Genomic DNA, 25,901 nt, shown 5'->3' with positions numbered 1-25,901 from the left:
GAGGTGGCAGTGTGACCCTCGGTAGTGTACTGTCAGACTCATCATTCTTGGACTTGGGTAGAGTTTGTTTCGTGAGGGCTACCATAACAGAGAATTGTATGTGGTGCTGACATGTATAGGGGCAAGTTCAAAGCTGAAACAAAGTCGGATTGTGTTTTCTAAACTTAGCACAGAAAGTAAGGACACTTGCATTTAATCAGTGATTTATTTGTTCAGGGGAATAAGTCACATGGCAGTGAAAAGATTGTTATTTTCCCTTAAATGGTGCCATGCTTGTAAGGTAAGTGCATCTGTGGGATGAGTATGTGGTTTGCACCAATTAAAGATTTGCTAATTCTCTGAATTCTCTGCCATTTTTGAACAGCTATTGGTGGAGACAGTGTTATGATGTGGGGTGACAGTCCCCCATTGGAAAAAAAAACAGGACTTATCAATATTGGAGGCAATCTCAATGCAAAGTGACGTCGAGATAAGATTCTGCAATCAGAGGCAATCTCGCTCCTTTCAGGGAGTGTAATCCAACCTTAAAGATTCTCATCCCCACAAGACGGTGTTCAGCACCACTGAATAAGTTTAGAATCAGTTTAGCCAGGCTGGCCATGCCAAAGTTCCCAGTTTTACATGCATTACTGAGGTCATTGTTTGTTACATGACTATGGTTTAAAAAACTGAAAATTAAAATGCCAACATCCTCTGTCTCGTCACACTTAAACCATCCAGTCCAATGAATGGCACCAAGAATGAATCAATAGCAGAATATGCAGTTTGGCAAGTATCTCATTGTTGCATACACAGCTTCCCTGCTCAACTCACAATTTTAATCACAAATGTAACATTTATATGAAAATAAACAGGGTTTTATTGCCCAGAAGTATTGTGGAAACAAAAACATGATCAGCCAAACACACATTTGTGCAGTGTATTTTTAGGCTAGCAAATCATATTGTTTTGTACAGAACACTGAAATGTTACGTAAACACTTTCTGCGGCTTTTACTCTGCTAAAGTGATGCTATTAAAGGAACTCGTGAATTATGTAGCAAAGCATTTAGGGGTTTAAGTTTAATGATTTTTTTTTTATTTAGGAGATTTCAGAAGAAAAATTACATAATACAATTAGATAATACAATTATATAAAGACTTTTGAAAAGTGCATTTACTGTACTTTTAAGACATTTAGCTGAATAGATATTTAAAATGGTTGACTTTTCAAAACAGGCTGCACAAAAGGTTCTGGGTTTGAACTCTGGCTTCAACATGGGGAATTTCAGTTTGGAAGTTGCATGCATGGGTTCTCTCCGGGTACTCCAGCTTCCTTCCGAAAACATGACTGTTTTTTTTTTTGGACATGACTATCTCAAGGGCCCCAATCCTGCAACTTAAAGATTTGTCCTTGATCCAACCCGCCTGAATCAAATGGCTAAATAACCTCCTCATTAGTTAAACTTCACCACACCCCTGGTTTAGGAGAAAGCCTATTCATGCGCTATATTGGTCCAATGAAAGTCCAGACTCAAATCCAATTGAGAATCTATCACAAGACTCAGGAATTGTTGATCCCAATTAATTTCCAATTAATCTGCTGGAGCTTGGGCTAATTCCCAAAAAGATATGGGCAAACCATTTAGTTTCGACAGTCTACACTACTTACGCACTGCTACTTTTGGGTGTGTCACGTCAAATTCCAATAAAATTTATTTTACTCATTTACTGTCAGGTTGTCGTTTGTCGAAGCTGAACCGAAGTGCAGGCAAGAGCTCGGGAGGTGCATGATGAATAGTGAAGATGATTTAATGAAAAAGGCAAGCACAGGAATAAACGGGATGCAGGAACACAGCCAACAAGACCAGGACTGGGTAGATAGACAGAGGACCTAATAATGAGTGTGGCAGAACTGGATGAACTTATAGGGGAGGAACCGGAGGGAACAGCAGGTGGAGCAAATGATCACAGGTGAACTAAAGGCAATTAGGCTGCAGGAGAGGGAGGACAGCGGACTGGCAGGGACAGGAGGGTAACATAATCTAACAGGGGACAAGAGAATGGCATGACACGATGCAAAACCCAACTAAACTAAGAAAGAGCATGCATAAAATAAAGATCTAACAAAACTACTACAATCATAAAGAACAGAAGCTAACTGAATCAGGAACCAATTCTCCCAGATACAAGAATGCACTATTAATATAAAAACGGAACCAAAAACTAAACTGACTACAGAAACAAGAACCAAAGGAGAAACAATACTAAAAGTACAAAACATAAACAGACTGCAGGATCCCCCAGGGAGCTACAAAAAGTAATCAACCCCCTAGGGATCTTGCCATTTACAAGTTTCTGGCTGTGATGCAACCAAATGTGAAAACTTTAAAGGGAGGTATGAATAGTTTTGCAAAGCACTGTAAATGCATTTAAATGTCGTGCAGAATGTGCCTGAGGGCACATGTTCAATGCCAGATATTATGCGCACATTAAGCTGAGTCATAAACAGAATTGCTCATAATTTTCTTGTCTAACACAGGAGAAGATCACTTGGGTGAAGAAAGTAAGAGAGCGCTTCCTGCAGTTTGGATTTACGTAAACAATGAATCCGAATCCAGGGAAGTTTTTAATTGGGACCTTTGAGATAAAAAAAAAAATATGATACAGCTTCCCCGCAGGGTTTGTGGTGTTGATTATTTATTTCAAAACGGACTCATATGCTCCTCTTTACAAACTGCAGTATGGGGGAAAAAATCTAAACCCTGCTCTTTTTTACTTGTTAATTTAGGCATTTGCTCAAAACAACCTCAGAGGAACACAAAGAGATCAACAACTCTGTTTGGCAGTGAAAAGTTTGGTATTTTACCTTTAGGATTCCTATTTTTTTCAATCATTACTTATGCAATGCAAAGCAGAGCCTCATTTATCTCGATATTTTTAGCTGTAGGAGCCCAAGTGACAAGATCAGGAACTAACCCCCTTCCCTTATGCAACGTATTATAAATTTGTCTGTTCTTTGGAGAACTCTGATAGCTGCGTCTAGCCCATTTAACAATAGGTTCACATTGGGTCACGCTGGTTGTCGCACATGGGCTTGTGGGTGGGAGGAAAAACTCCCAAGAACAGGCAACCAGGATACCTACATCGAATTCACCATCCAAATGTAAATGTGAAACACCATCCAAAGCACCATACACTGTGTTTGCTTTTAATATTTAATGCTCCTTTTTAGAAGATATATAATATATATTACTTGCAAAATGCTCCAAATCCAAAAATTTTAATTAGGTTAAAAGGCAGATTAAGGAATATATATATATATATATATATATATATATATATATATATATATATATATATATATATATATATATATATATATAAACACGAAACACTGCATAAGCGCAGATAAAGATGTTACCTTGAAGATTAGGCTCTATCAACTACAAATCAGACATAAAGCCTTGGTCAAGGAGGCTCAAATGGTAGCTTCTGTTTACTGAATGGGAGAAAGAAACATCCTGAAACACTATAATTCTCCTGTCAGTAAACCCACGTCTTAGTGCTTCTTAATGCTTTTTTATTGTGTGGGACGTCCTTGATTCCAGAGTAAATATCAGCTACAGATTAGCATTTATCTCCTCTCCCTCCTCAATAACAAGGTATCTTCTCACTCCAGGCATACAGGCCTTAATTCATAATCAAATACCAATAAGAGGAAGTTAGAGAGGAGTGGATATTCTCCCGCCAATCATGCCTCTTCCTCAGCAGTTTGTTTAGGTTGAAAGTCACCTTTCCAGATGCTCAGGTGCCATCTCTTCTTCCACCCACTCACGAAAACATGCGTGCAAAACCAGGCTTACACACACAGCGTCGCAAACCACACACATTTCCCTCCCACTCTGCACAGTGTGAGAAACCTTTTGTCAGTCTGCGTCTTGCACAAGGTATTTAGATGGCACTTTGGGGGATCTTCATGTACAAAAACAGTGCAACCAGTGTTGCACAACTACTTATTCTGCAAAGTGATTCCACTTCACAGATTCTATTCTCAAATGCACATAACAAACTGTAGCTACAGGTCTTCAACACCCAGCTCCTCACCAATATGGCCACTTTTCCGTTCTTATGTTTTCTCGCAGGTTTCACTGTACAGCAAATACGTTTCCAGCTGTCCTAAGCTGACATCAATACCTATAGTCTGGAGGCTCAGCTTGTGTCACTTTGCCTTTCACATATCAAACTCGAAAAGCTTCTCAGATCTTCCCACTACAAGAGTTTTGAGTCAGATCTGACGTTTGGTGCCATTACACACTGACCAGGCCTGAGCCGTGGAAGAGCTTTACAAGACAAAGTTTAATGTCATCTTATAAAAATAATAACGGGAAATGGACGAGATGGTGTTGAAGGTTCAGAATCTAAAATCTGGAACGATACAGTAAGTAGTCAGGGTTTAACGGCACACTAACGTCACAGTTTGGTTCAGGATTTAAAGTCACGGTTCGTTATATTTTTGGTAAGCAACAATTAAGAAAAGTGTACAACTGCCTGGAGATTTGGCTGTATATTTTTGTGTGTGAATAAAGTACTATAAGAAGGCATAGCCTGTGCCTGGATAGATAGAGTGTACAACAGTTATAAACAATCAATTTTGATGTTTGATGGATATTTTTTTTTAATAACACTGTTTCCATATTTAAGAATAAAACCTGTTTAAATCACGTTGATTGTATTTTTGATATTTTCACAGCCTGGAATATCAACTGTACCTGCGTGCAGCGTGTGCAGCTGTTGGGAAAATCCCCTCGCATCAAGGGAGTCCTCCAACTTACATGTCAAACAAAGTACTGGGTTTGGGCTGCAGGTAGCCATTTATAAGTCCTGTACTGATAATGTTTTACATTCGGCTTGAGGTGAGTAATTCAGTTCAGTTGGGAGCAAGCAGCATACTGCTGCAAGAGAGCAGTGTGGTCCCTTTAGGAACACATGAGGGACGGTGAATGTGAACCATTCTTGGTTGCGAGCAAGGGAGGGACTGTGTGTGGGTGTGCACAGCAGGCTCCGGAGAGATAGAGAGGAACAGATAGCTCAGCTAAAATTATTGTATGCTGCATATGTACCCATGTTACTGGATGTAAATCATTCTAGCAGAAGAACACAGACCAGGTAGTAGCTCCACATCGAGCTCCCTCTGAGTGAGCACATCGCTCCATCTTTCAGGCTGAATCCAGACACGCTACAACGAAATGTAGCTTCAGTCGCTTGAATCCAGGATCTCTTTTTTTTTTCCAGTTAAGATCCACATCTAATGACCATAGCTGAGGGTTGAAACACAGATGGAGCGGTAAATTGAGAGCTTTGTACTTTAGCTCAGCTCCTTCTTCACCATGACAGACCAAAGCAGTGCCGGCATTACTGCTGATGAGGCCCTGTCTCCCACTCTTTCCTTACATCCCGTAACAAGACACAGCAAACTCCTTCGCTACAGGCAAAAGCTGACTACAAATCCCATGAAGGAGGAATCGTTAATTTTTTTCTAGGTTGTGAATCCTCCATAGAATCTTCACTTTAATAAGGGAGGGGTCCAAAAAAAAAAAAAAAAAACTTACCTGTGGTTAATTCTGTCTTGGATTGGCACAATTTGGCTTTGGATAGTGCCTTCTATGGCAAACAATATTTGTAGGTAACAGAGTAAGAGTGGTTTAAAGATATTGATGAAGGAATTTCAGGGAGGAAGTACTATGTGATTGTAGTTGTAGTAATCTATTTATCTTTCTTTATGATCAACCACCGTGTGCAAGGAAGTCCTTCGCAATATTCAATGAAACCTGTGACTTGATCCTGACTGTTGGCGTCATGCTCATGATCGCCATCCTTAATTAACGTTTACTACGTGACTCAGGATGGAGCACAGCCCACCACCCACTGCTTAAAGACACACAACACAAAGTTGTGCCTTACTGAGTTATTAGATTGTTGCTTTGAAGTTCTCAACTTCTTATTTGTATATTTTTGTATATAAAAAAAATGGTTGCCATCGAAGATTTTATACCTAGTTATTCCTGTTAGCCATTAAAAAAGCCTATAATACAAATGGGGACCACTTTGTCATAAGGCTCCCCTTATAGGGGGCTAATAAACAGTATGTAGACATATTATTAATTCATCTGTGTACACTTTATAACTCATACATAAGTGTTTATAATGCATTAATTAAGGGCAAGCAAGAGGCAAAACTGACCAGTTTCTTGCCAAATAGTGAACCAGTTTGTTCTCTTGATCGCCCCTTATTTAATGCATAGTAAACACTTATGCATGAGTTAAAAATATTTACAGGTTAATTACATATCTATAAACTATTTATGAGCCATCTATAAAGGGGGGCCCTTTGTATAGTGGTACGTACAAATGTTATATAGTAGCCCTTTCAGCAGGGAGGTCAACCAACAAGTGGAAAAAAAATAAAGAGATTATAGTTGACATGCTGTGAAAGGAAGCTCCGGACGCTGCCGCCCTCCTCTGCAAAGGTCTGATAAATGCATGTGGCAGATCAGGGGGAATGCAGAAAGGGATACCAATCTTTCCTCTACTGCCTCTCTGTCTACTGCCTGCTCATATAACACACATTAATCAACGTGGAAAGAATTGTTTTCTCTCCAGCGCACGGCACAAAAAATAAAACCTCATCTGCGTCTGGTGGCGAAAGGAGCGGTAATGTTGCGTGACATTCTCTTCATATCGCCGAGCTAGAGGTCACCTCTCGGCACCGAGGGAGAAAGAGGAAAGGGGGGGGGGGGGAAATAACTCTCCCCATCTCTCACCTGTTCGCCCACTCTGCCGGCATTTATCAATCTGCACCCTGCTCATGTCCTTCCATCGTTACGGCCTTGTGTGTGGCACGCATTGGAAACAGCGCACCCACAACACATTCAGCTATTTTCTTTTTAAATTGAGTAACATGCTTTAAAATAGTGCGACCTGACCAGCATCACCCGTCATAGTTACTATAGGGGAAATACATGGGACCGTATGTGAGTCATAAAGTAGCACGCATTGCCTGGCTAGGGTTATATAGAAAAAAAAGGCTTTTGCTGGCTAAAACAACGGCATGTTACTAACATGATTGGCTGAGGAGGAGTAGTGAGACAACAGCTTCATTAAAAGGAGGTACAGGATATCATCTCTGAACGAAGCATAGCACGGCGCTTAACCATTTCACTCCAAAGCACTCAAGTGAAACTGCAGTTCCAAAGCCATTTTTAGGAAGGGCTTGCATGTGTTTGTGTGAGCCGCGGCTATTTTTGCCCCAAATGAAATGACTCACATTAGACTGACCGAACATGGCACATTTACAGTCTGCTGACATCAGAACTTATGAATAATCAGCAGCCTTTGCTGGCTTGAATCACTGACGTCTCTTGCTAAAATAGGCCTGGAATCCCACACCTTTTGGAGGTGCTGACATGACAGGGGCGTCAGAGCCATCGATTAGGTCTGTGACGTCAGAAGAGATCCGAATGAGCTGATATTTATTTGGAGGGCTCCAAAACTGGTAAAAAGCCATTAAGTGGGAAATAATGAATGCAATAACAGAAGGCCATTATGAATCTTGTTTACTGCTGCACAACAGCTCTTGCCTTTTGATCTCCAAAGCACGTCTGGTGGACAATAGCCTTTACCTGAGAGGGAAGTTCAATCAATACTGAGACAGCTTTATGTCTATCTGGACTGTATAAGAGACCACAAAGCAAATCCAGGAGGGAAGATGGGGACTATGAGTGGAGGGAGGACACTGACAAAGCGAGACAGTTGACTGACAGGTTGAGAGCAGGCTCTCAGCGGCGGAAATGATTGAAGTCAAGTGCAGTGCTCAGAACGGCACCTCAGCATAAAGCCAAGCACACAGTGACTACACATCACCCCGACCAATCAGTGCAAACACACTTTTTTATGTGGCTCTCAATATTAGATAGTGAAGAAAAAAAAGAAAAAGAAAAGAAAAACGAACATTCAAGTACAGTAGGACAGCTGAGAATTTTGATCAGGAGTAAACAGAGTTTAGACACAGGAGAAACCAGGGCGCTCCTGGGGTTGGGAACTGGTCTCCAGGTGGGGGCTGTTTGTTTGGCATCGCCTGGATGCAGCTTTATTTACTTTCATGGCAACCACCTCTGAAGACGCTCAACCCTTATATCTGCACATCTGTGCGACGCCTTGAATGCAACACGACCTCTGCTGCTTCCTCTTATCTGTGCAGGTTTAATTTGTTCGCGTCTGTACTTTAAAGCTGGGTGGCTTGTTTTAGCGACTGTAACACAAGCAGACCTGTAACTTGATCAATACAGAAGCAATCAGGTCAGCGGCCATAAACATCCGAGGAATATTCGTGACACAACAATTGCTTGCCCATAGCCGACGTGACAGTCAACTGTAACCTACCTCGCTTCGGGAGGGGCAACGAGATCAATAAACCCAAAACAGGGCAAGGCCGTTTGTACCGAGGACGGCAGCTGTGATTATTTCTGACTGAATCATTTGGAGGAAGACAGATCTGCGCAATCACGGGAGCTCCGAGGTTTCAGCGCAGATGATAAAGTGGCTTAACTGAGCACACTTTAAGGCGTTCAATTTAGTCTGGTGTCAAATTAGGTGTGAATTCTCCGTATTTCGGACAAGCGTTGGGTGTCAGATCAGATTTATTTGGCTAACGGGACATTCAGTCCGCCAGCACAAACAAACAAAGAGGGGATGAAATGTCATGTTTCTCCTGGTAAGATTTGTCAGGAGGAACGTTCCACACGTCGCGCTGCAATTTCAAGCAGGATATGCAGGGTGAAACGATCCATTTCCGAGACTCTCAGCTCTCCCACGTACCCTGCCATTGGCGGTCAATACGCTGCCCGAGGAGGAAACATTAGCTGATGTGTGGCAGAGGAGAAAAAGAAGAGCAGGTTGAAAGCGTAAAAACTGTGGAGGATGAACGACCAAGTGATTTGTCTTACAAACAGGCCATGGGATAAGCCACTTTGGTTCCCCACATTACAGTTATCATCGCATACAGATTATAGGCTCCTCTCTCTCTCTCTGTGCGTCCAATATGATGGTGGATAGGCCTTCGCTGCGCCACCACCATTATGGATGCTCCACTTGCACTGTTCTCCACCGTAATCAATCATGTTTACAGCCGGTCTGAGTTATTGCTTTCACTTGACTCCCTGTGAGTAGATATTGACCTAAACTGGTTCTTCATCTCAGGAGGAACAACTTCACACCCAATCTGAAACAGATGACAGCCCGGACAACAGATAACTGCTAATGAACCATCAACGACGCCATAAAAGCCGATACGGTGGCTCGCTTATGGAAAATCGACCCCCGGCCGGATCAAACAAACGGACGAGTTCCTCCTAATTTATGAGACAAACCGACACCCAGCCGAGGGGGGGCTTTTTTTTTCTCCCATCACCTTGGGTGCGTTTGCAAGCGTACCACAGAAATTTAGCGACAAAAACAGAATGTATGTTGCAAGCAGAAAGGTTTTAACGGCTCTGCCGCTGAAAACTATGGGGCAGCTTTTGGAAGCCCCAGATGGGACAAGTTACCTCCATGCTCTGATTTCCACAGCAAAATGACTGATGGGAATGGGGTAAGATGGCAGTGCCGAGTGGAGTAGTACAAATAGGAGAGTAAGGACATCGCTAGTTGTGCTCCAACGGGGCTATCTTCATTACTATAGCATCCCTAAGGCCCTGGAGGGGGAGCTCTAAGTGTGTCAAGGCTCCTGTGTGCTGGAGGATGAAGGTTGGGGTTTCACACACCATACCAGGAATACGTTCTCTGCACATATCACTCTATTCCACTTTGCAACCAAACATTCTCCAGCCACCCTCCTGCTTTGCTTGATCGTTTTTTTTGCTTCTCTATTGAATTCCCCCTTTTTCCTACGTTCTTTCTCGTTTCCACCAGATACAGCATGCCCACCCCCCCTCAAACACAGGGATGACTTGCAGGCAAACAAATGGTATGTATTCTGAGGGGGTAGAAGAGGGTGATGTTGATGGATGCGAGGTCTGTCAGTCATCACAGGTCTGACATACGTGTCAGACAAAGATGCAGTCTCTGAAAAGTTCCCCTGCACTCTGTGAAGTTTATTTCTGACACGAGGGGGTGTTTGCATGTGTGCGCATGTGGATTTTTTTATTTTTTTTTTATAACACAAAGTAGGAACACAAGCAGCTGGGGGTTTCTGTCTGTCAAGCTCCTTCGGTAAACCGTCATTTTGGCGTCCTGACACATTGCTTCAAATGAAGAAATGTTATGCCTCTGCAGAAGCAATAAATCACATTTTACCCCATGCACCTAGCACTTTCTGACGACAAAATGCTGCTTCGCAGAATAATTACGCCGACAAATGTGCGGTCCTGAAGATTGGCAGTAAATATTCATTATTTTTTTATAAAAATATATTGCGCCTAATCCCATGGGTAGCTTCTACCGTCAACCAAGTGAAAAAAGAAAAAAAAAAAAAAAGACGCAAAGAAATCTCTGCTCAGCTTTCTGCAAGAGCTCTTACTAAAAGAAATGACATCTAAATATTTAAAGATAACCCAATAATGGAAACCATTTGAATTCCATGACATTTAGTGCAAACCCAAGCAAAAGGCCCTCTCAGCAAAGCTAGCGACAAGTTAAAAGTCAAATGACCCATTATGTGCTCTTCCAAAGTGGTACGGAGCCAGACAAGGAATGTCCTCATGGGAGCATGCTGCCACCTTTAAGTGCGGGAAATGACGTTAAAAGCTACAAGACGCATTAGTACCTTCTGACATTCATTATCTTTTAAACAACATGGGCTCCGTCAAAAATATTCCCCTGCCATTCAAGGTTTATCTACAGATGAAAGCACCGTGTCATCTCTCGATCATATCTTGTGAAATATGTAACGGGGAGCTTGGGTGTGAAGGACAGATTTTTGTTACTTAAATGCAGCATTTATCTCACATGTATCTAGTTTTACTTGCAATTAAATGTTGGAAATAATTCTTTTAAAACGTTGCCAAGCATGCAAAGTGCAACAGGAAAATAATCCCAGGTTTCCTGCTTCTTATTAGCTGTGTTTAATCCATGCAGTGTCTAATAAACGGAACAATGCGTTAAAAAAAAAATCACCAAAACAGCAATCCTCATAAAATGAGTAGTGATCTTCAGCTTCCGGGGAGAGCTTAATTTGGAAACATATCACATTTAACAACCACTTTAGATCTAAGGTGGGTGGCAGGGAATATTAGCCGAGGGAAAAGGAGTGGGTGGTGGGAAACATTCACGCCGCTGCTCGTGCAAAGTGTTTTCTTCTGCGTCCTCCAACTCCTCTGGGCTGGGTAAAGTGGAAGAGGTGGCGGATTTTCCAAAGTATCCATCATGCATAATATAGGACGCTTTGTTTATTAATGGTGGGCACTCCCACCGGAGACCGAAATACGTGGAGTAGGCCCCCCAAGTCTCGCTGCTTTAATATCTGACGGCTAAATAATTAAAGCAGTCTTACATCAGCACGGCTTCTGAAGAGCTGGCCCCCCTCTCCTGATTCTACACAGCGAAGGCGTTCCCCACATGGTGATGGCCTCCCACCCATGTACCCACGATGCTTTCATGTGCCCAGACAGACGGTGAATGGGGATGATAGAACAGCCTCCAAACACGCCACAGTGTCATCATGTTGCCTCCCGTCAGCTCGGAGCCAAAGCTCGGCACATTCGCAAGGAGTTTATATCTGCAGAGGGAAACGCTTTGTTATCTAAACTGAAGAACCGTTCATAAAGACACACTCACTGGCCTCTTTGTTTGCGACACCTCCTGAATTGCTTCGTTTGCCCAAAAGCAAGTGCCTCGGTGGCGTTTTGTATCTAGACGACTAGCTGAAGCTTAAACCGAGCATCAGAATGAGGAATAAGGCTGTGTGAGAAACCGCTAATCTTCTGGGATATTTACACGTAACCGTGTTTCAGTTTTACAACAAACGGTCCAACAAAGAATGGAGAAGAAGAAATAAAAGTCACTTGCGTGGACAAAAAGGCCCTCTTCGTTTCAGGAGTCATGGCAGAATTGGTAAACTGGTTTGAGATTATAGAACGACAACAGTCGCCCAAATAATTAACTTGTTACAACTAAGGAATGTGGGTTGCCATCTCTGAGCCCACAACATGTCGATTTTTAGTAACTTTTTTTTCTCTGTCTTTATTGAGAAGTCTTTAAATGTAGGGATCGTTAGTTAATGGTAGTTTCTTTTTCGGACCACATTAGTTAAAGGCTTAAGTATGACCAAAAACTACTAGGGATTAACCAATTTGAATCGTAAAATGCAGAATTGGAGTTTCGAGCTAACTTTTAAAAAAGCATATTATTAGTCTATGGTGTATTTTGGAGCTTAACAATAAGTTTTTTTTATTTTTTCAAAATGCTCTAAGGCAGTGAAAAATATTGCACATTTCTGTAAATATGGCAGTGAAAAATATTGCACATTTCTGTAACTATGGCAGCTTAGCCAAATAGGTTCATTTTGAGCCTGGGTCCATTGGGCAGGTGGCATGAGTACTTACAGTAGATCTAAACACAATAAACATATGATGAAAAACAAAAGATCACAGCAATGATCACATATTTGACGATCCCTCAACCATAAGTGTAATAGCCATCGTGTGGTGGTTGGGTTGATGTTTTTTTATCTGTTGAGTTCTCTGTCTATGGGCGAACTCAGCTTAGATGGCATAGTATGACATTTTCCCTTCCTCTTGCTTGGAGACAGATTGGCACTTCTTATGGCAGGATTATTTTTAGGGCAGCAGAACTCAGTTAAGTTTTGTTATCAGCTGGTTCTCCACCACAGTGTCACATCTCTATTTTTCTTGGGATTTCTTGGGATTTTTTTTAAGTGCCCAGTGTATGCAAAACTAACAGCTGCTGATCTTTCACCAGTCAAAAGAAGGCTGTGACCTTACACTGATCAGTTTGGTTCTGAGGTAGAGGTCCTTGGAAAAGAAATTATGTGTTTTCTATCGTTTTTAGTAAAATGCAGATTTGATTTGCAATGCAACTAAGTACGATAATTAAAGCAAAGTTTGTTCTTTTTCTATTTTTCCTTTGCTACCCTGTACCTCACAAAAACTTGTAAATAAAATAAATGTATTCCTGTGCCAATTTCATTCCTGAGGCAGAAAAACTGAGCTGCAAGGGAAGGAAAAATGCTTTTCTCTTCCTTCCAACCAGGTCTTTGTTTTTAATAGAAAAGCAATGAATGGATGTCTTGGTGAAATACGTTCATTTGGTCCCTCCGGCGCTATATGACACCTTATTTCGTCTCTGTGCTCCAACATGCAAGATTGAGATGGGCCAAATCCTTTTCCCCGGCAGGCAGGGAAATAGCGCTCGCGTAGCTAAACTGACTCCATGCACAAGATTGTAGAGGTGATATGTGTGCTGATATATTTCAATTGTTCTGTGCTTTATTATGTCAAGACAGTGGTGTTTTACTGCACTCTGTCGAACACTAATAGAAGAATATGGGATTGACGCAACCTTTAATCAAAACCACAGTTACTTGTTTCAAGGAGAAAGCAAGTCTGAAAAAGGGAAATTAAAAGCATATCTTTAATGTGACTTTCAACTAGTGAAAGTTACTTAGTGGGCAAAATCTATGGCTTCGTGGCTAAATGATATTCAGATGCATGATTCGCCACAATCCGAGTGTTTATAATGTGCATAAAGTATTGTTTGATTAATTATTCAGAGACACAGCTGGCATACATTTGCAGGAGAAAGAAAGGAACCATCCTTTTAAATGTATTCCTAACATTAAAGTCCCATCTTGTCATGTTACGACCGCAAACGTCATTGAAACTGGCATTTTATGCATAATGGAGAAGACCAAGTAGAGTCCGCAATCTGAAAAGTGTAGCAATTATTTATATTGAGCCCCACTTACTCTGATACTCCTAAATGGAATCCAGTGAAATCAATTGCCTTCAGAAGTCACTCATTTAGTAAATACAGTCAACCTGCTTGCAATTTAATCTTATTACAAATCCAGCCGTTCTGTGTAGGCTCCCTTTTTGTTAGTGGCAAGAAATTATCCTGAACACACCATCTACATAACGATGCATGGTAGTGAAGTATGGTAGTGGCAGCATTATGCTGTTTATTTGCAGTGAAAACGGGAAGCTAACCAGAGTTGATGGAAGGATGGATGGAGCTAAATACAAGCAATAAAGGAAAAAAAACAAGTACACTAAAAAGTCTTGAAACAGGGTAAAAGGCATCTCCCAATTCCCCGAAACATACAAATGGAGCAAAAATGGAAATGTTTCAATAAAGGCATATTTATGTGTAAGGGTGACCCGTTCTAAGTCCAGATTTAAATCCAATTGAGGATCTGTGCCAGGATTTTAAAGCGGTTGTCATGTTTTGTCGTTCCGTCCAATCTGACTGAGGTAGAATTATTAAGCAAAACAAGAATGAGAAAAAAAAACAAATCAATTAGAAGATGCGAAAAGCTCACAGAAACATCATCATAATTTCTTGCAAATGTAATTGCAGCAAACAGATGCTCTACAAAGTGTTAAATCAGGGGAGTCATAAACAAAGAATTCCCAAATCAAATCTGCAGATTCATTCAGCAGGGAGTACCTTCTTAAGGGACTTCCCAAAGAAAAGCATAAGACGCTGAAAACGTGATCTACAACTAACAGTACTACCTAAAATGCCCATTATCCGACAGGGCGCTGTGTAAAATGTCAAAAGGTATCAAGAAAGAAAGCAAGAAGTTGCTGTGAAGAGAAAATGTTGTCCAACTAACTGCTGCAATTGACTCACCAGCAAAAAAAAAAAAAAAAAGTCGGACCAAACAGAAGAAGACACATTTGCTTCCTTTTTTTTCTTGGCAGCCTCTCAGTAGGTTTCATTCAGATACTCCTGGTTTCTATATGTTCCATTTGTTGGCTGCCCAAATGCTCGGGTGTAAAGCGAACGGCTTGGAGGGGAGGTGGGCCCGCGGTTGCATGACAGAAAATGTCAAACAAGCAGGGCTTATCTTGACTGTCCAGAACACCTGAGGCATCCGTCCTCTTTCTCATGCATGTGTACGCGCATGTAGCCGAGCGCCTTGGACTTTGTGTGGAGAAGGAATCATGAATACTAATGGGGCTTCGCTGAAAGAGAAGGGTTGTGACTTGACTCTCAAAGGAGAGCGCGCAACATTTCCTCCCCTCAACATCCTGACACGCGCACACCGCACCTGACCTCCCCCCGGCAGCCCGCAGATAAAGCGCTGATTATCAAACATACCAGGTTGTTATTAGCAGAGAAGGGTGGGAAAAAAATACATTAAGGCTATTGATGAAAGACAAGGACAGGCTAGATGGGAGAGGACTGCACGCTGGGAGGTTTTGCAGCAAAGCCCGAACCTGTGGACCCCTAGGGGCCTCGTGGCGCTGCTTGACCAGGATAGGGTAGATGGATGGGTGTGGGCGGCAGCTGACCTCATCAGCATTCATGAACGGTCAGGCCAAACAAACAACATCACACAGAGGACCGCAGACAACCACTGCTCTGTTGGAGGAAGTGAACCGCAGCGCGTAGACTGAGGATTTTTGAAAGACGAGACATCGCGCACGGAAACAGCTCTGGCATTTTGGATCATAAAAAGGCGTTAAAAAAAATGAGGCTTATGAGTTCAGACTGTAGGTGAGTGGAACAAAGGAAAGTTACAGGGTGAGAATAAATAAGCAACAGAAAGAAAGAAAGAAAGAAAGAAAGAAAGAAAGAAAGAAAGAAAGAAAGAAAGAAAGAAAGAAAGAAAGAAAGAACGAAAGAGAAAGAAAGAAGCCGTGTGGGTGTAGTATTGGCACTTAAACTGAAAGTTATGAAAATTACACAATTCAGTTAAGACAGCAAAGAAATCAATATCAGACACAACTGGGAATTCAAGTTATACCGATATGGGAAAAAATGTGAAACATCTCTCCTATTACTTTAAGGCTGATAGATGGTGGGTTACCATTACAAGAGAATATCAAGAAGAAGAAAAAAACGTGGTCGGTCCCCCCCACCCACCCCCACCCCACACACAAACGCACCATCAGCCTGGATAAGCAGAAAATCTTTGCCTGCAGGTTAGTCCATAATCTCATTGTGTGTAAAGAACCATTTTAGACAATATAAAGTGGCAATAAAATCCTGTAAGGATTGCACTGAACATATTGTTTTTAAGAAATATATGTACTTAGAGACGATAGAGCCAAGTAATGTAAAGGTAATTTTTTTATTGCCTCAAAATTAGATTCAATACACGAAACGAGCAAAATGACCTGCTGTTATTTCACAACACGCGACTCGCTGCAACGCTGGATGGCGCGGCTCATATAAATGCTTACAAACTGAATTAAGACTGCAAATTATACTCGGGTGAAGTGTTGTGATTATATTTTTATTCGTATCCTAAAACATTCCTGCTTGGAGGTGATTACGGTTACCTGCTACGACGTCCTTTATGTTTTCACGAACGCAGCAAAGAGTGACCTCCGTTTCCTCTGCCACCAAATAAGAAGGGCGGGGCAAGCGGAGGCTGATCAATTTTGAAGCTTAGCCCTTAGCAAATCAGGCAGACGGCAGTTTTTCTAAAGCATGTCCACACGCATTCACCAAGGAAGCCCAAATGGATATAGTCTGTCCAATGCCAAGGACAAACAATCCACCCAGCAGTAAAATCTCTGAGAAGCTCCTCGTGTAAAACATCAAAGTCAGCTTGAATTATAATTAGTTTTTTTTTTTTCTATTTAAATCCCTTTAGTCCTGTGCATTGCAGTGTTCAGGTATGAATTCACTTTTACATCCAACACTTCCTTATTCATTCTCTGTGCCAGAGGCATGAAAAGCAAACAGAACTATATGCATGTGTTAAGTATGCACAGACAGGCCTGCTGAGAGACATGCCGACCATTACAGGCATACAGCCGATCTTAAAGATTAAACACACATTTCCAGAAGCTTGTGCCAAGCCTGTTTGTTTACTTGGAGCCTTGAAATGTATGTGTAGATCTTGAAGCTTTTAACATTTCCCCACACTACAATCTTTAATACATTTTATGGTTATACAAAGTGGAAGGAAAACAAGGTCATGGAACTGATTTAAAAAAAAAAAAAGAAAGAAAGAAAAATCAGCCCTCCTGAATCCCCTGAGTCTTTTGAATTTGTCTCTGCCAGCTTTGCACATCAAGAGATTTTTGTCCATTTGTCCTTGTGCAACAGGTCAGGCTGAGTTGAATTACTGTATATGGAGCATGTCTGAACATCAGCTTTCTAGTCCTGTCACAGGACTTCTGTTAGATTTAAGTGTGGGCTTTTAATGCATGTTATTTGGCTAAACCTCCACTGAGATTCAAATAATTCTTCCGGAACTTTTCATTTCCGCTTCCTATCAACTCAGACTAACTTTATTGTTCAAAACAAAGCCATTCACTCTGGGCAACGCTGCCGCCACCATATCTAACCATCAGGACGGTACGATGCGCACTGTTGATGTTGCACTTAAGCTAAAAGCTTCAACTTTGATCTCCTCTGACTGGTGGAACTTCATCGACATGTTGGCGGTGATCCCTACGTTACTTCCTGCATACCTTTTTTGCAAGGCCCTGTATTTGTATGTGTTCTGTGCGGCGATGTAGTTCAAAATGTTGAAAATCTTTTAACATGAGCGGACATCTTGATGCAGCACACATCTGCGGCTGAACCTCACAGGGCATTTTAAATGTACACCTTGCAGCAAGAACCGTCGACGTTCCCCTCACCGATGGAAAAGGGAGGCCTAAACCAAATATTGAGAATCATGCATCCATTTGTGTGACTTATCAGCTAGCAGACAGCACAGTCAAATGTCACACTTCACTGGTCAGAACTCTCTAATTAGCTGTAATCAGGAGAATATGGGTAAGACTGCAGCATCTGAATGAACTGTCATGTAACTGCCTTGCATACAGATGCTCAGACAGGTATCCGGAAACTAAACTGAGCTTTTTAAATTTTGAAACTTGTTGCAGAAGGGGCAGATATTGGATACTAATTCATTTTAAAGACATTCATGGGGGCTTGTGGGGTGATTAACTCAAGCCTGTTCCACCTGTATGACATATAATGATTTGCCAGACCATTACCTGCTAATGAGATGTACGATTTTGCTTTTGCCTCTCAAAGAACCTCTGACAATATGGACATGAACAAAGAGGATCTAGAGGTGTGATGGAGGCCTTTATAGAAATATTTTGATTAAAGGTCTTTGCCAAAAACCACCATGCAGTGGGTACATCAGAAGAAAAGTGTTCCTGCTCCGTGCTGGTACGATTTGCATGTATAAAAGCTGATGTAGTTAGGGAATATTAATGCAACAGCCATATAAATGCAAAGATGGAAGTCCTTTCAGCAGAAAGTGGCATGGTTAAATGAATTTGCTGCACTTATTGTGCCAAACAGCATATGCCACAGATGCGGCACACTGGATATAGTCGCAAAATACGATTGCAGCATGTATGTTGCTTCAGTCTTCTGTCATCTTGCCTGTGCTGCTGTTTATTCATAAATGGGTGGGCGTGTACTACCAAGTGAGCACAGCATGGCTCTCCAGGAGCTTATCCAGACCGAGGCCCCATCATAATCACGCCATGGGATGAAAACGGTAGATAAGGACCGAGCTTTGAATGTTGCAGACCCGATATGCCAAAATTCTAGATTTGGTTGAGGGCCACGATAAGAGCTTAGTGAATCACAGGGTGCTGCTTTGACTGCAGACGGGACAAAAGCTGGCACTTTCCGTGTGTACCCCCAGTCAAACGCACGTAAGGTGGCACAAACGTGGTAGTAGCGTATCGAAACTAATGAAGGTGCCCCCACATTCTTGGGACAGAGTAGACGGAACTGGCTACTGGAACTGTTGTGAAGTGAGTGGGCTCTTATCACCGAGTGGGGTATTAGCACTCGTAATATGCTGCGCCACTTGGCTGACAATATGTGGAGAGCTGGCATTTCAGACAAGGATGCGATTTGCCAGGCTGAAATTGAGGTATTTATGACGGTGACTGTATTTGACTCCCCTCGCAAGGAGCGCTCAAATGTGTGTGCATGCCCTCTTGTAGTAGATAATGAAAATGTTGGGAGTGTGCTACTAAAAACAACACAAATGAACCGAGAAAGCAGCAGCGCTTGCTGTGTAGGAGTACATTACTAACTGCTACGGCAAAAGCCAGGGAGAAGAAAATAAAAAACACGCAAGAACAGCAAACACAAACACAGCCAACCAATCACCATTTCAGGCTTAGTTTAGCTTTGCCACTTAGATATGCTTTATATCTGCACGAGTAGACACGTGAACACAAGCAAAGACTGCCAAGCTGTCTTACTGTGAGGTGTCGTGCTGAACTGACCATGAGCTAAATTTGCTAGGGGAAATGTGGCCAGCCAGATCAAACAGACCATCCCACATGCGGGCTCCACTTTTGAAAGACACAAATCCACAGAGAGAACCGGATAACACTTTTATGTTAACTATGTCAATTGAAATAGCCCAGCAAGTCGAGATGTTAGAGCTTTCATCCAATTATGTAGACTAGATGGAAGGGAAAATGAAGAGGAGACAGAGGGAACGGTTGTCATTTTAAAAGAGCGACAGTTTTAAATGTTGTTAAGCGCTTTAAGTGTTTGTCGAGAGAAAGGGATTTCTGAATACTTTCAAGATGCAAACGTCTCTGAATTCAGGTATTGCCACAATGATCAGTTCTAGTATCAGCAACCCAAGCATTGAACAAACATGATAATAGAGACTAAGTAGAAGTTATTCCCTCTTGTCTATCATGGATTGTATTCAGTTTAAAATGTTTACAGACGACACATTATGCAATCTAGTGAGCTAACTTCGATTTACGCCCAGTGGTTTTGTAACCTGATCGATGCTTCAAAACTGAGCCTGGTATAGCATATTTTTTAAAACTCTACATTAATTTGATTGTCAGTACAGCAAACACCTGAAATGTTAAACGAAAAGCATCAAGAAAACGTGTTTCAAGCCACCAAACCCGTTAACCAGACTAGCTTAAAAACAGGCCGCTACCTGAATAACGCATACCGAAGATCATCTGTGAGGTCAGGACCACTTCCGCTTGGGGAACACATGTGCTCATGTAACTGTGGGCTTGATACCATTAGTGTAATGCTGTTCTGAGCCCAGGGGTTGGAAGTGAGGGAACTGAACACATCTACAGAGACTCAACACAGCCTAGCGACTCCTGGGAGTTCTTGAGGCGTGGGTGAATCTAACACCACACGGACTACAGCTACACTCGGGCAAAACAGAGCAGTAGAGATTGGGATTTAGAAGAACACAAGACAAGATGTGGAGACTAAGTGAATATAAATTGGGCAGCATGAGGATGAACATGCTGAGGAATCAATGGATGCTGTTAGCACCTCCTGACAGCGAGGTTGTAATGAAGCACAAGAAATAAGGAAAAAAAAAAGGGGGAAAAAATGCAGAGAAAAGCTACAGTTGGGGAACATCAAAGAGATCATCAGTGTGAAACCCTGCCTTGTCCCTGACAGCTTAGGCTAAGAAAAGCACAGCAACTGATGTACCATAGAGCACTGAGCCAAAGACATATGCTGTGAGAAGTAGGACAAAATATGGCGTTCTTAGGCAATCATCTATGGATTTTTTCTCAGTATACAAAGAAAAGAACCCTGACAGGCATCATGGGACACCTATCATCTTCAAAGCACAGTTTTACACAATTCTTTTCTTAGCAAAGCCTTATTCAGATATAATTACACCGCTTGGAGTGATTACACAAATTTTCCGTTTTGCCACAGTTCCATAATCCCATGGGCTCAAGCTGGACTCGAAACTTGAAAGGAAAGTAGCAGAACCAAGCTGGCTGGCGATCTGGTGGAAAAAGCCCAGAAGGGAACAGGCTCTGGTCACATCAACCAGCAAATCAGAGCCATGAGCCAAGAGACTAGCCTACAGGTAGCAGAGCCAAGAAGACTGATTTTTGAAGCTCGGGTCATCTGCTTATTTCAGAAATCACAAGCATTTCAGTGGCTCATTTGGTCATGTGTGGCTTGCTGTGAACTGAAATTACCCGCTTGAAGGAAATTAACTCAACTCACAAGTGCAAATCGTCTATGTATTGGTAACACATTTGTGGCTTTCAGTGTTGTGTAGCAACAATTCTGGCTTTTGGTGGCTGTACAAAATCACCAAATCAAGCAGAAAAAACAAAGGTCTTACCATGGCCCCCGCGTGTAACAAAGGGCATCCGGTTGATGGCAATGGGCACAGTGCCATGCTTGTTGTGGAAATGGTGGACATGGTGGGTGGTACTGAGGGAGGAGGAGACTCGGGCAGCTACAGCCGGACATGGGAATACCAGCAATGCCAGGGAGAGCACCAGCCTGAACAGTAAGGCAGGGCTGGCCCACACCACAGGTGATGCCGCAACTTGCCTGGGCACCAATAGCAACCCTCCGTCTACCTCCACCTCCACCTCCTGCTCCATGGGGGCGGGGCCTGAAAAGAAGGGTAGGCCTCTCCCCCTCATGCGACACATACAGGAAGTGAACATCTCAAAGGAATCCAGCACCCATGATCCCCAGCCTTCCAGCCCGGGGTTGGTAAAAAAATAATAAAAATTAAGGAACAGAAAATACAGATTAAAAGTATAAGCCAAGAAAGGGGGGGAAAAAATGCAGATCCTTGCTTGAAAATCCCAAAAATGACCAGAAATAAAATCAGTGAAGAAAAAAAAAATACAAGATCCTTTCTGAAATGATAGACCCAAAAAAAAATCTTCAGCAGTCAAATAATGATATCCAGAAGCTTGTTGATCCTTTAAAACCAATTTCCTACCTTAGAGCAGCTAACGTAACCTGCTAAATGTAACTTTCAAAATAGAATCTCAGCCTGCAAAAAAGAACTTAGCAAACGTGGGACTCCATCTTAGATACTTGTCTGCAATGATCTTTCAGTCAATTTTTCTTTAGGATTTCCATTGCCTTGGGAATATCTTCAGAGGTCTTTCCTCCCCATAATCCAAGCCTACCATCTCTGCTTAGCCTGTCCGACACAACTTATGGCAGTAGGACAGAAAAAATGCATCTGAATAAAACCAGAGAGCAAAACGACAGAGGCAAATAAACAGGAGAAGGCAAGGATGCTACCAAATCCAGTTCTGGGGTTTAGAATCCTTCAGGGAGCTATGAGCCCCTTCAGTCAGCAGTCGAGAGAAGAAAAAACAAAGATTAAGAAAGAAAATTAAGCACTCCAAGGCAAAAGAGGAATGTGCAAGAGCAAAAAAATACAAAAATAATAATAAAAAAAATAGCGTTGGCTGTTTCCAAGTGTGGCGCTGGTATCCGTCCCCCTGTATTCTGACAGAATAAATCAATATGGGTCACAGAATGCTGAGCAGCACCAAGAAACAGCTTAACAGGATTAAACCATAACGAAAGCACTAGAGTGCGTGGCATTCAGCTCATTTTCAACAATCTTCCCATCCTAGGACTGACAAACAAGCTCCGTCCTACTTGCGCTTGCTCTTCTCGCTTTGAGGATCCACTGCTGAGCAGCTTCAAAGACTGCTTTCCAAGCTGGGAAACCGACGGGAAGCAGTTGCTCGTCCCTTTGACGGAGCTCCGACACGGGAAGCTGCTGCTGCTGCTGCTGCTGCTGCTGCTGCTGTTGGCTTGCTCAGACAGTCTGACAGGGATGCTGCTGCTGCCGCTGCTGCCTTTGCTGTGAAATTCATGCTAATTGAATCAGAAGCTGCAGCAACGAGCACATCCTTCCTGCCCGCACAGTTCTCCCATCTCCTTTTCCTTCGATCGAGTCAGCCAGGACCCCCCCCCCTCTCCACACCCCTTCCTTCCACCCCAAACTGCATACAGCTATGTTGCCTGGTAAGGCAAAAATGGGGGAAAAAAAATAGCTGAAAGACGGCAAAACAAACAAAAAGGAACCTACAATAAGGGTCAGGAATAGTGCCGCGAAAAAGGATAAGGTGGACACATTTGGATCCTTTGAATGCAAAGATCGTCACTGTTATACACAGGGCAGCGCAGTGATGGTGAGAGAGAGGGAGAGAGAGAGTGTGTGTTTGGCTGTCTGGTGGAAGCGGAGAGGAAAAAAGTGAGAGAGAAGGAGAGTGGGAGGGGAGTGAGTGGAGAGAAATGAAGGAGAAGAGGACACATGCAGAAATAATGGAAGAATCACATGAATGTTTATCGGAGACGATCACCAAACACGTTCCAGAGACGCTAGAGATTTTCAAACTGGTCACTTCTCTGTGAGCACGCACATGTCCCGGTGGATCCCAGGTTATTACTATATTACGCAGGTTGCAAGGGAGAGCCAATAAATATTAGTAAAAAAGCAAACTCTGTACCCAATTTTCAATCTCCGACTGTTTCAAAGCTTTGACCTGTTCAAACCGATTACAACAGACTACCGACAGAACAAAGAACATTAAAAAAAAAAAAAACAATTCTGCCTTCCTGTTGTGAACAATTTTTGATATTTAGAGCAGAGGCGATGTCTCAACATGCTGTAAAAAAAATTGTTTTCCTTTTAAAAAGCTTTTTACATCTTTTCTGACATCATTTGGAGGACCTTACATCAAATTTGCTAACTTTTCTTTAATCAGTAACAGCATCCACCCCAAAAAGAGTTCATGCTAGCATCGTCTAGTAGCACTAAGCGTGTTGCTGACCATAAACATAAGGGATTTTTGAAGCAAACAAAGCAAATAAAAATTCAGATTTTACAGTTTCTAGCGCCTCCTTTAATGAAACCACTATTCAGCGTTCCTCTCTTCTCTCCCTCTTTTTTATGTATTTCATAGCATAAATTTACTGAGAAAAATATCCTTCTTCTATCTTCTCGTTCATCTACTCTTCCGAAAACCTGATGCTGGGAGATGACAAGGGAAGACGGAGAACAAGTCTCAATTACTCGGCCCATTAAATCGTAAAAAAAAAAAAAAATGAACGTCAAATGTAAGGAGAAGGGGGAAAGGAAAAAAACGAGGTAGGGTAAGAGAAACGGAGGGGATTTGTGTACAAGATAAATCAGGGCTGATAGAGATCGCATTTGGGACAGAGGCTCAGTGCGGGAAGACAAGAGGCGAGAAAAATGGCTGAACCAGAGAAAAGGCAGGAGACGTCCTCTGCACTGATGGAGAGAGCCGAGCCTCGGCTATTACTCATGTATCCGCGCGCTCACGCACACAGCAGAGAAACACGCCCACGCCAGTCAGCCAGGTGGGAGTGTCCTGTGGGAAACCAGAGCTGCTGCGCTTGCTGCTGGAAGGGGGAAGCAGCGCCCAGGGTGTCCAGGGCAAGAGTCCTGATCTGGCTCAGAAGTGCTGCGTTTCCAAACTCAGAAGACAGCATCTCAGCACATATCTCCATATTCTCACAGTAATTCATTGCTTTAATAATAATAACAAAACATCTTATCCAAACACTATTTGATTTAAGTTGGTGTTTTTCCAATGACAACATTATCGACTTTTTTAGGGCGTGTCCTTCAGAGGGTAGCGTGTGGACTGGGAACTCATTATGAGAAAAAAAGCAAAACACAGAGGACTACCATCACCTGCTGCTGCACTCCCCTCCGGCACAGAAGAAACAAGCAACACAGAGCGCACACACACCCTTGTTTCAAATACAAAGTGAGGTCCGTGCCTCGACTTCCATAGACGTCCGTTCATTTCCAAGCCTTTCTAGGGCCTGGCCCTAAACCCACCCTAAACCTTATTGACAGCTTAGTCCTAAACCTAAGCCCTTCCACAGAAAAAAAAAAGTGAGGAGTGTTTTTCAGTGCTCGCTTTACATCAAAGTCCTCACTTTACTAGTAGAATTAGCAAAAAATGTTCTCGCACAGCTGCAAGTACAACAACACACGCACTCAGTGACTGTCGTGTCAGTGCTTCTGCATTTATGATGCAACAACTACATCCCGAAGGGCAAAAGGCTACCAGATTCAGAGACTAAACATCCTGCCAGTGAAATTGCAAACTACGAAATCCTTCAGGGAACGTGGGGTGAAGGATGGAGAAGGTGGGCTTAGTTGACTGACAGATGAGAGATCAAAGCCTCTCCTCTAGACTCAAATCCATTGAAAAACATTCTTTTGATTATACACCTAATTAATTACACTTCAGTCGTCGCTCAATGTTGAGAAGCGAAGGTGACAAACATACAAAGTAGAATTTTTTTTTCTTTTTAGTTTAAGAAGCAAATTACAAGCGAGTTTGGCGCTGAGTGCAATAGGAACGCAAGGACCTGTTAAAAGAGAGCAAGCTTTGAAGGCGCCCCAAAGAAAGGAGCTCGGCGCAAGAGCAGACTTGCATTTTTCCGTCGGATGGAGGCAGGAAAGCCGGTACGACTTACGTTCCTCTTTAGCGAGTGCAGATGAAAAGAGACGAACACAAAAAGCAAGTCATCAATTTTTAACACCAGCCTCCCATTTATACTCGGTTGTTTTCTCCCATACTGAGGCCCGATGTTGGTTGCTTACGTAAGGTCACTGCAGGGAAACTTGTTTTAGAATTAGGGAACGATGTTGGTTTGCTTTATATCATGGAGTGTCGGATACATCGAGCCAAGAGTCATTTTCGAGATCACTCGCAATTTAGTAATAAATCATTTTAACAAAACAAAAGCAGGATTTCAGAGGCATGGCAGTGGTTCTCCTTCTGCGTTAGCATCACTTTATAATGTTAAAAAAAATCACATATTTGTTTTTATATTGAGGCTAACTTGGCATTTCACACAGCACCACTGGGGGCATCACTGCCTGGGTAATGCTTGCATATCCTACTGTTTTCT

At 42.4% G+C, this 25,901-nt stretch overlaps 1 protein-coding gene across 10 annotated transcripts in view; it reads right to left on the bottom strand.

Annotated features, from left to right (window-relative positions):
* The window catches only part of nrxn2b (neurexin 2b), an 871,341-nt gene that overhangs the window by 252,030 nt on the left and 593,410 nt on the right, over window positions 1-25,901 (bottom strand). For 2 of the 10 annotated variants that reach the window (XM_036146227.1, XM_036146228.1), the window contains exon 1: window positions 21,304-22,094. The exons of the other annotated variants lie outside the window; for them this stretch is intronic. In XM_036146227.1, coding sequence (XP_036002120.1) covers window positions 21,304-21,637 — 334 coding nt within the window. In that variant the 5' untranslated portion in view covers window positions 21,638-22,094. Of the gene's footprint in view, window positions 1-21,303; window positions 22,095-25,901 lie in introns of those variants that run through there. 10 annotated transcript variants of the gene reach the window in all.

The sequence above is a fragment of the Fundulus heteroclitus genome, chromosome 14 (genome assembly GCF_011125445.2).
Source record: "Fundulus heteroclitus isolate FHET01 chromosome 14, MU-UCD_Fhet_4.1, whole genome shotgun sequence".
In the NCBI taxonomy this organism is placed as follows: Eukaryota; Metazoa; Chordata; class Actinopteri; order Cyprinodontiformes; family Fundulidae; genus Fundulus; species Fundulus heteroclitus.
Note: the sequence above shows the minus strand (reverse complement) of the source record. Positions and strands in the feature narration are given on the sequence as shown.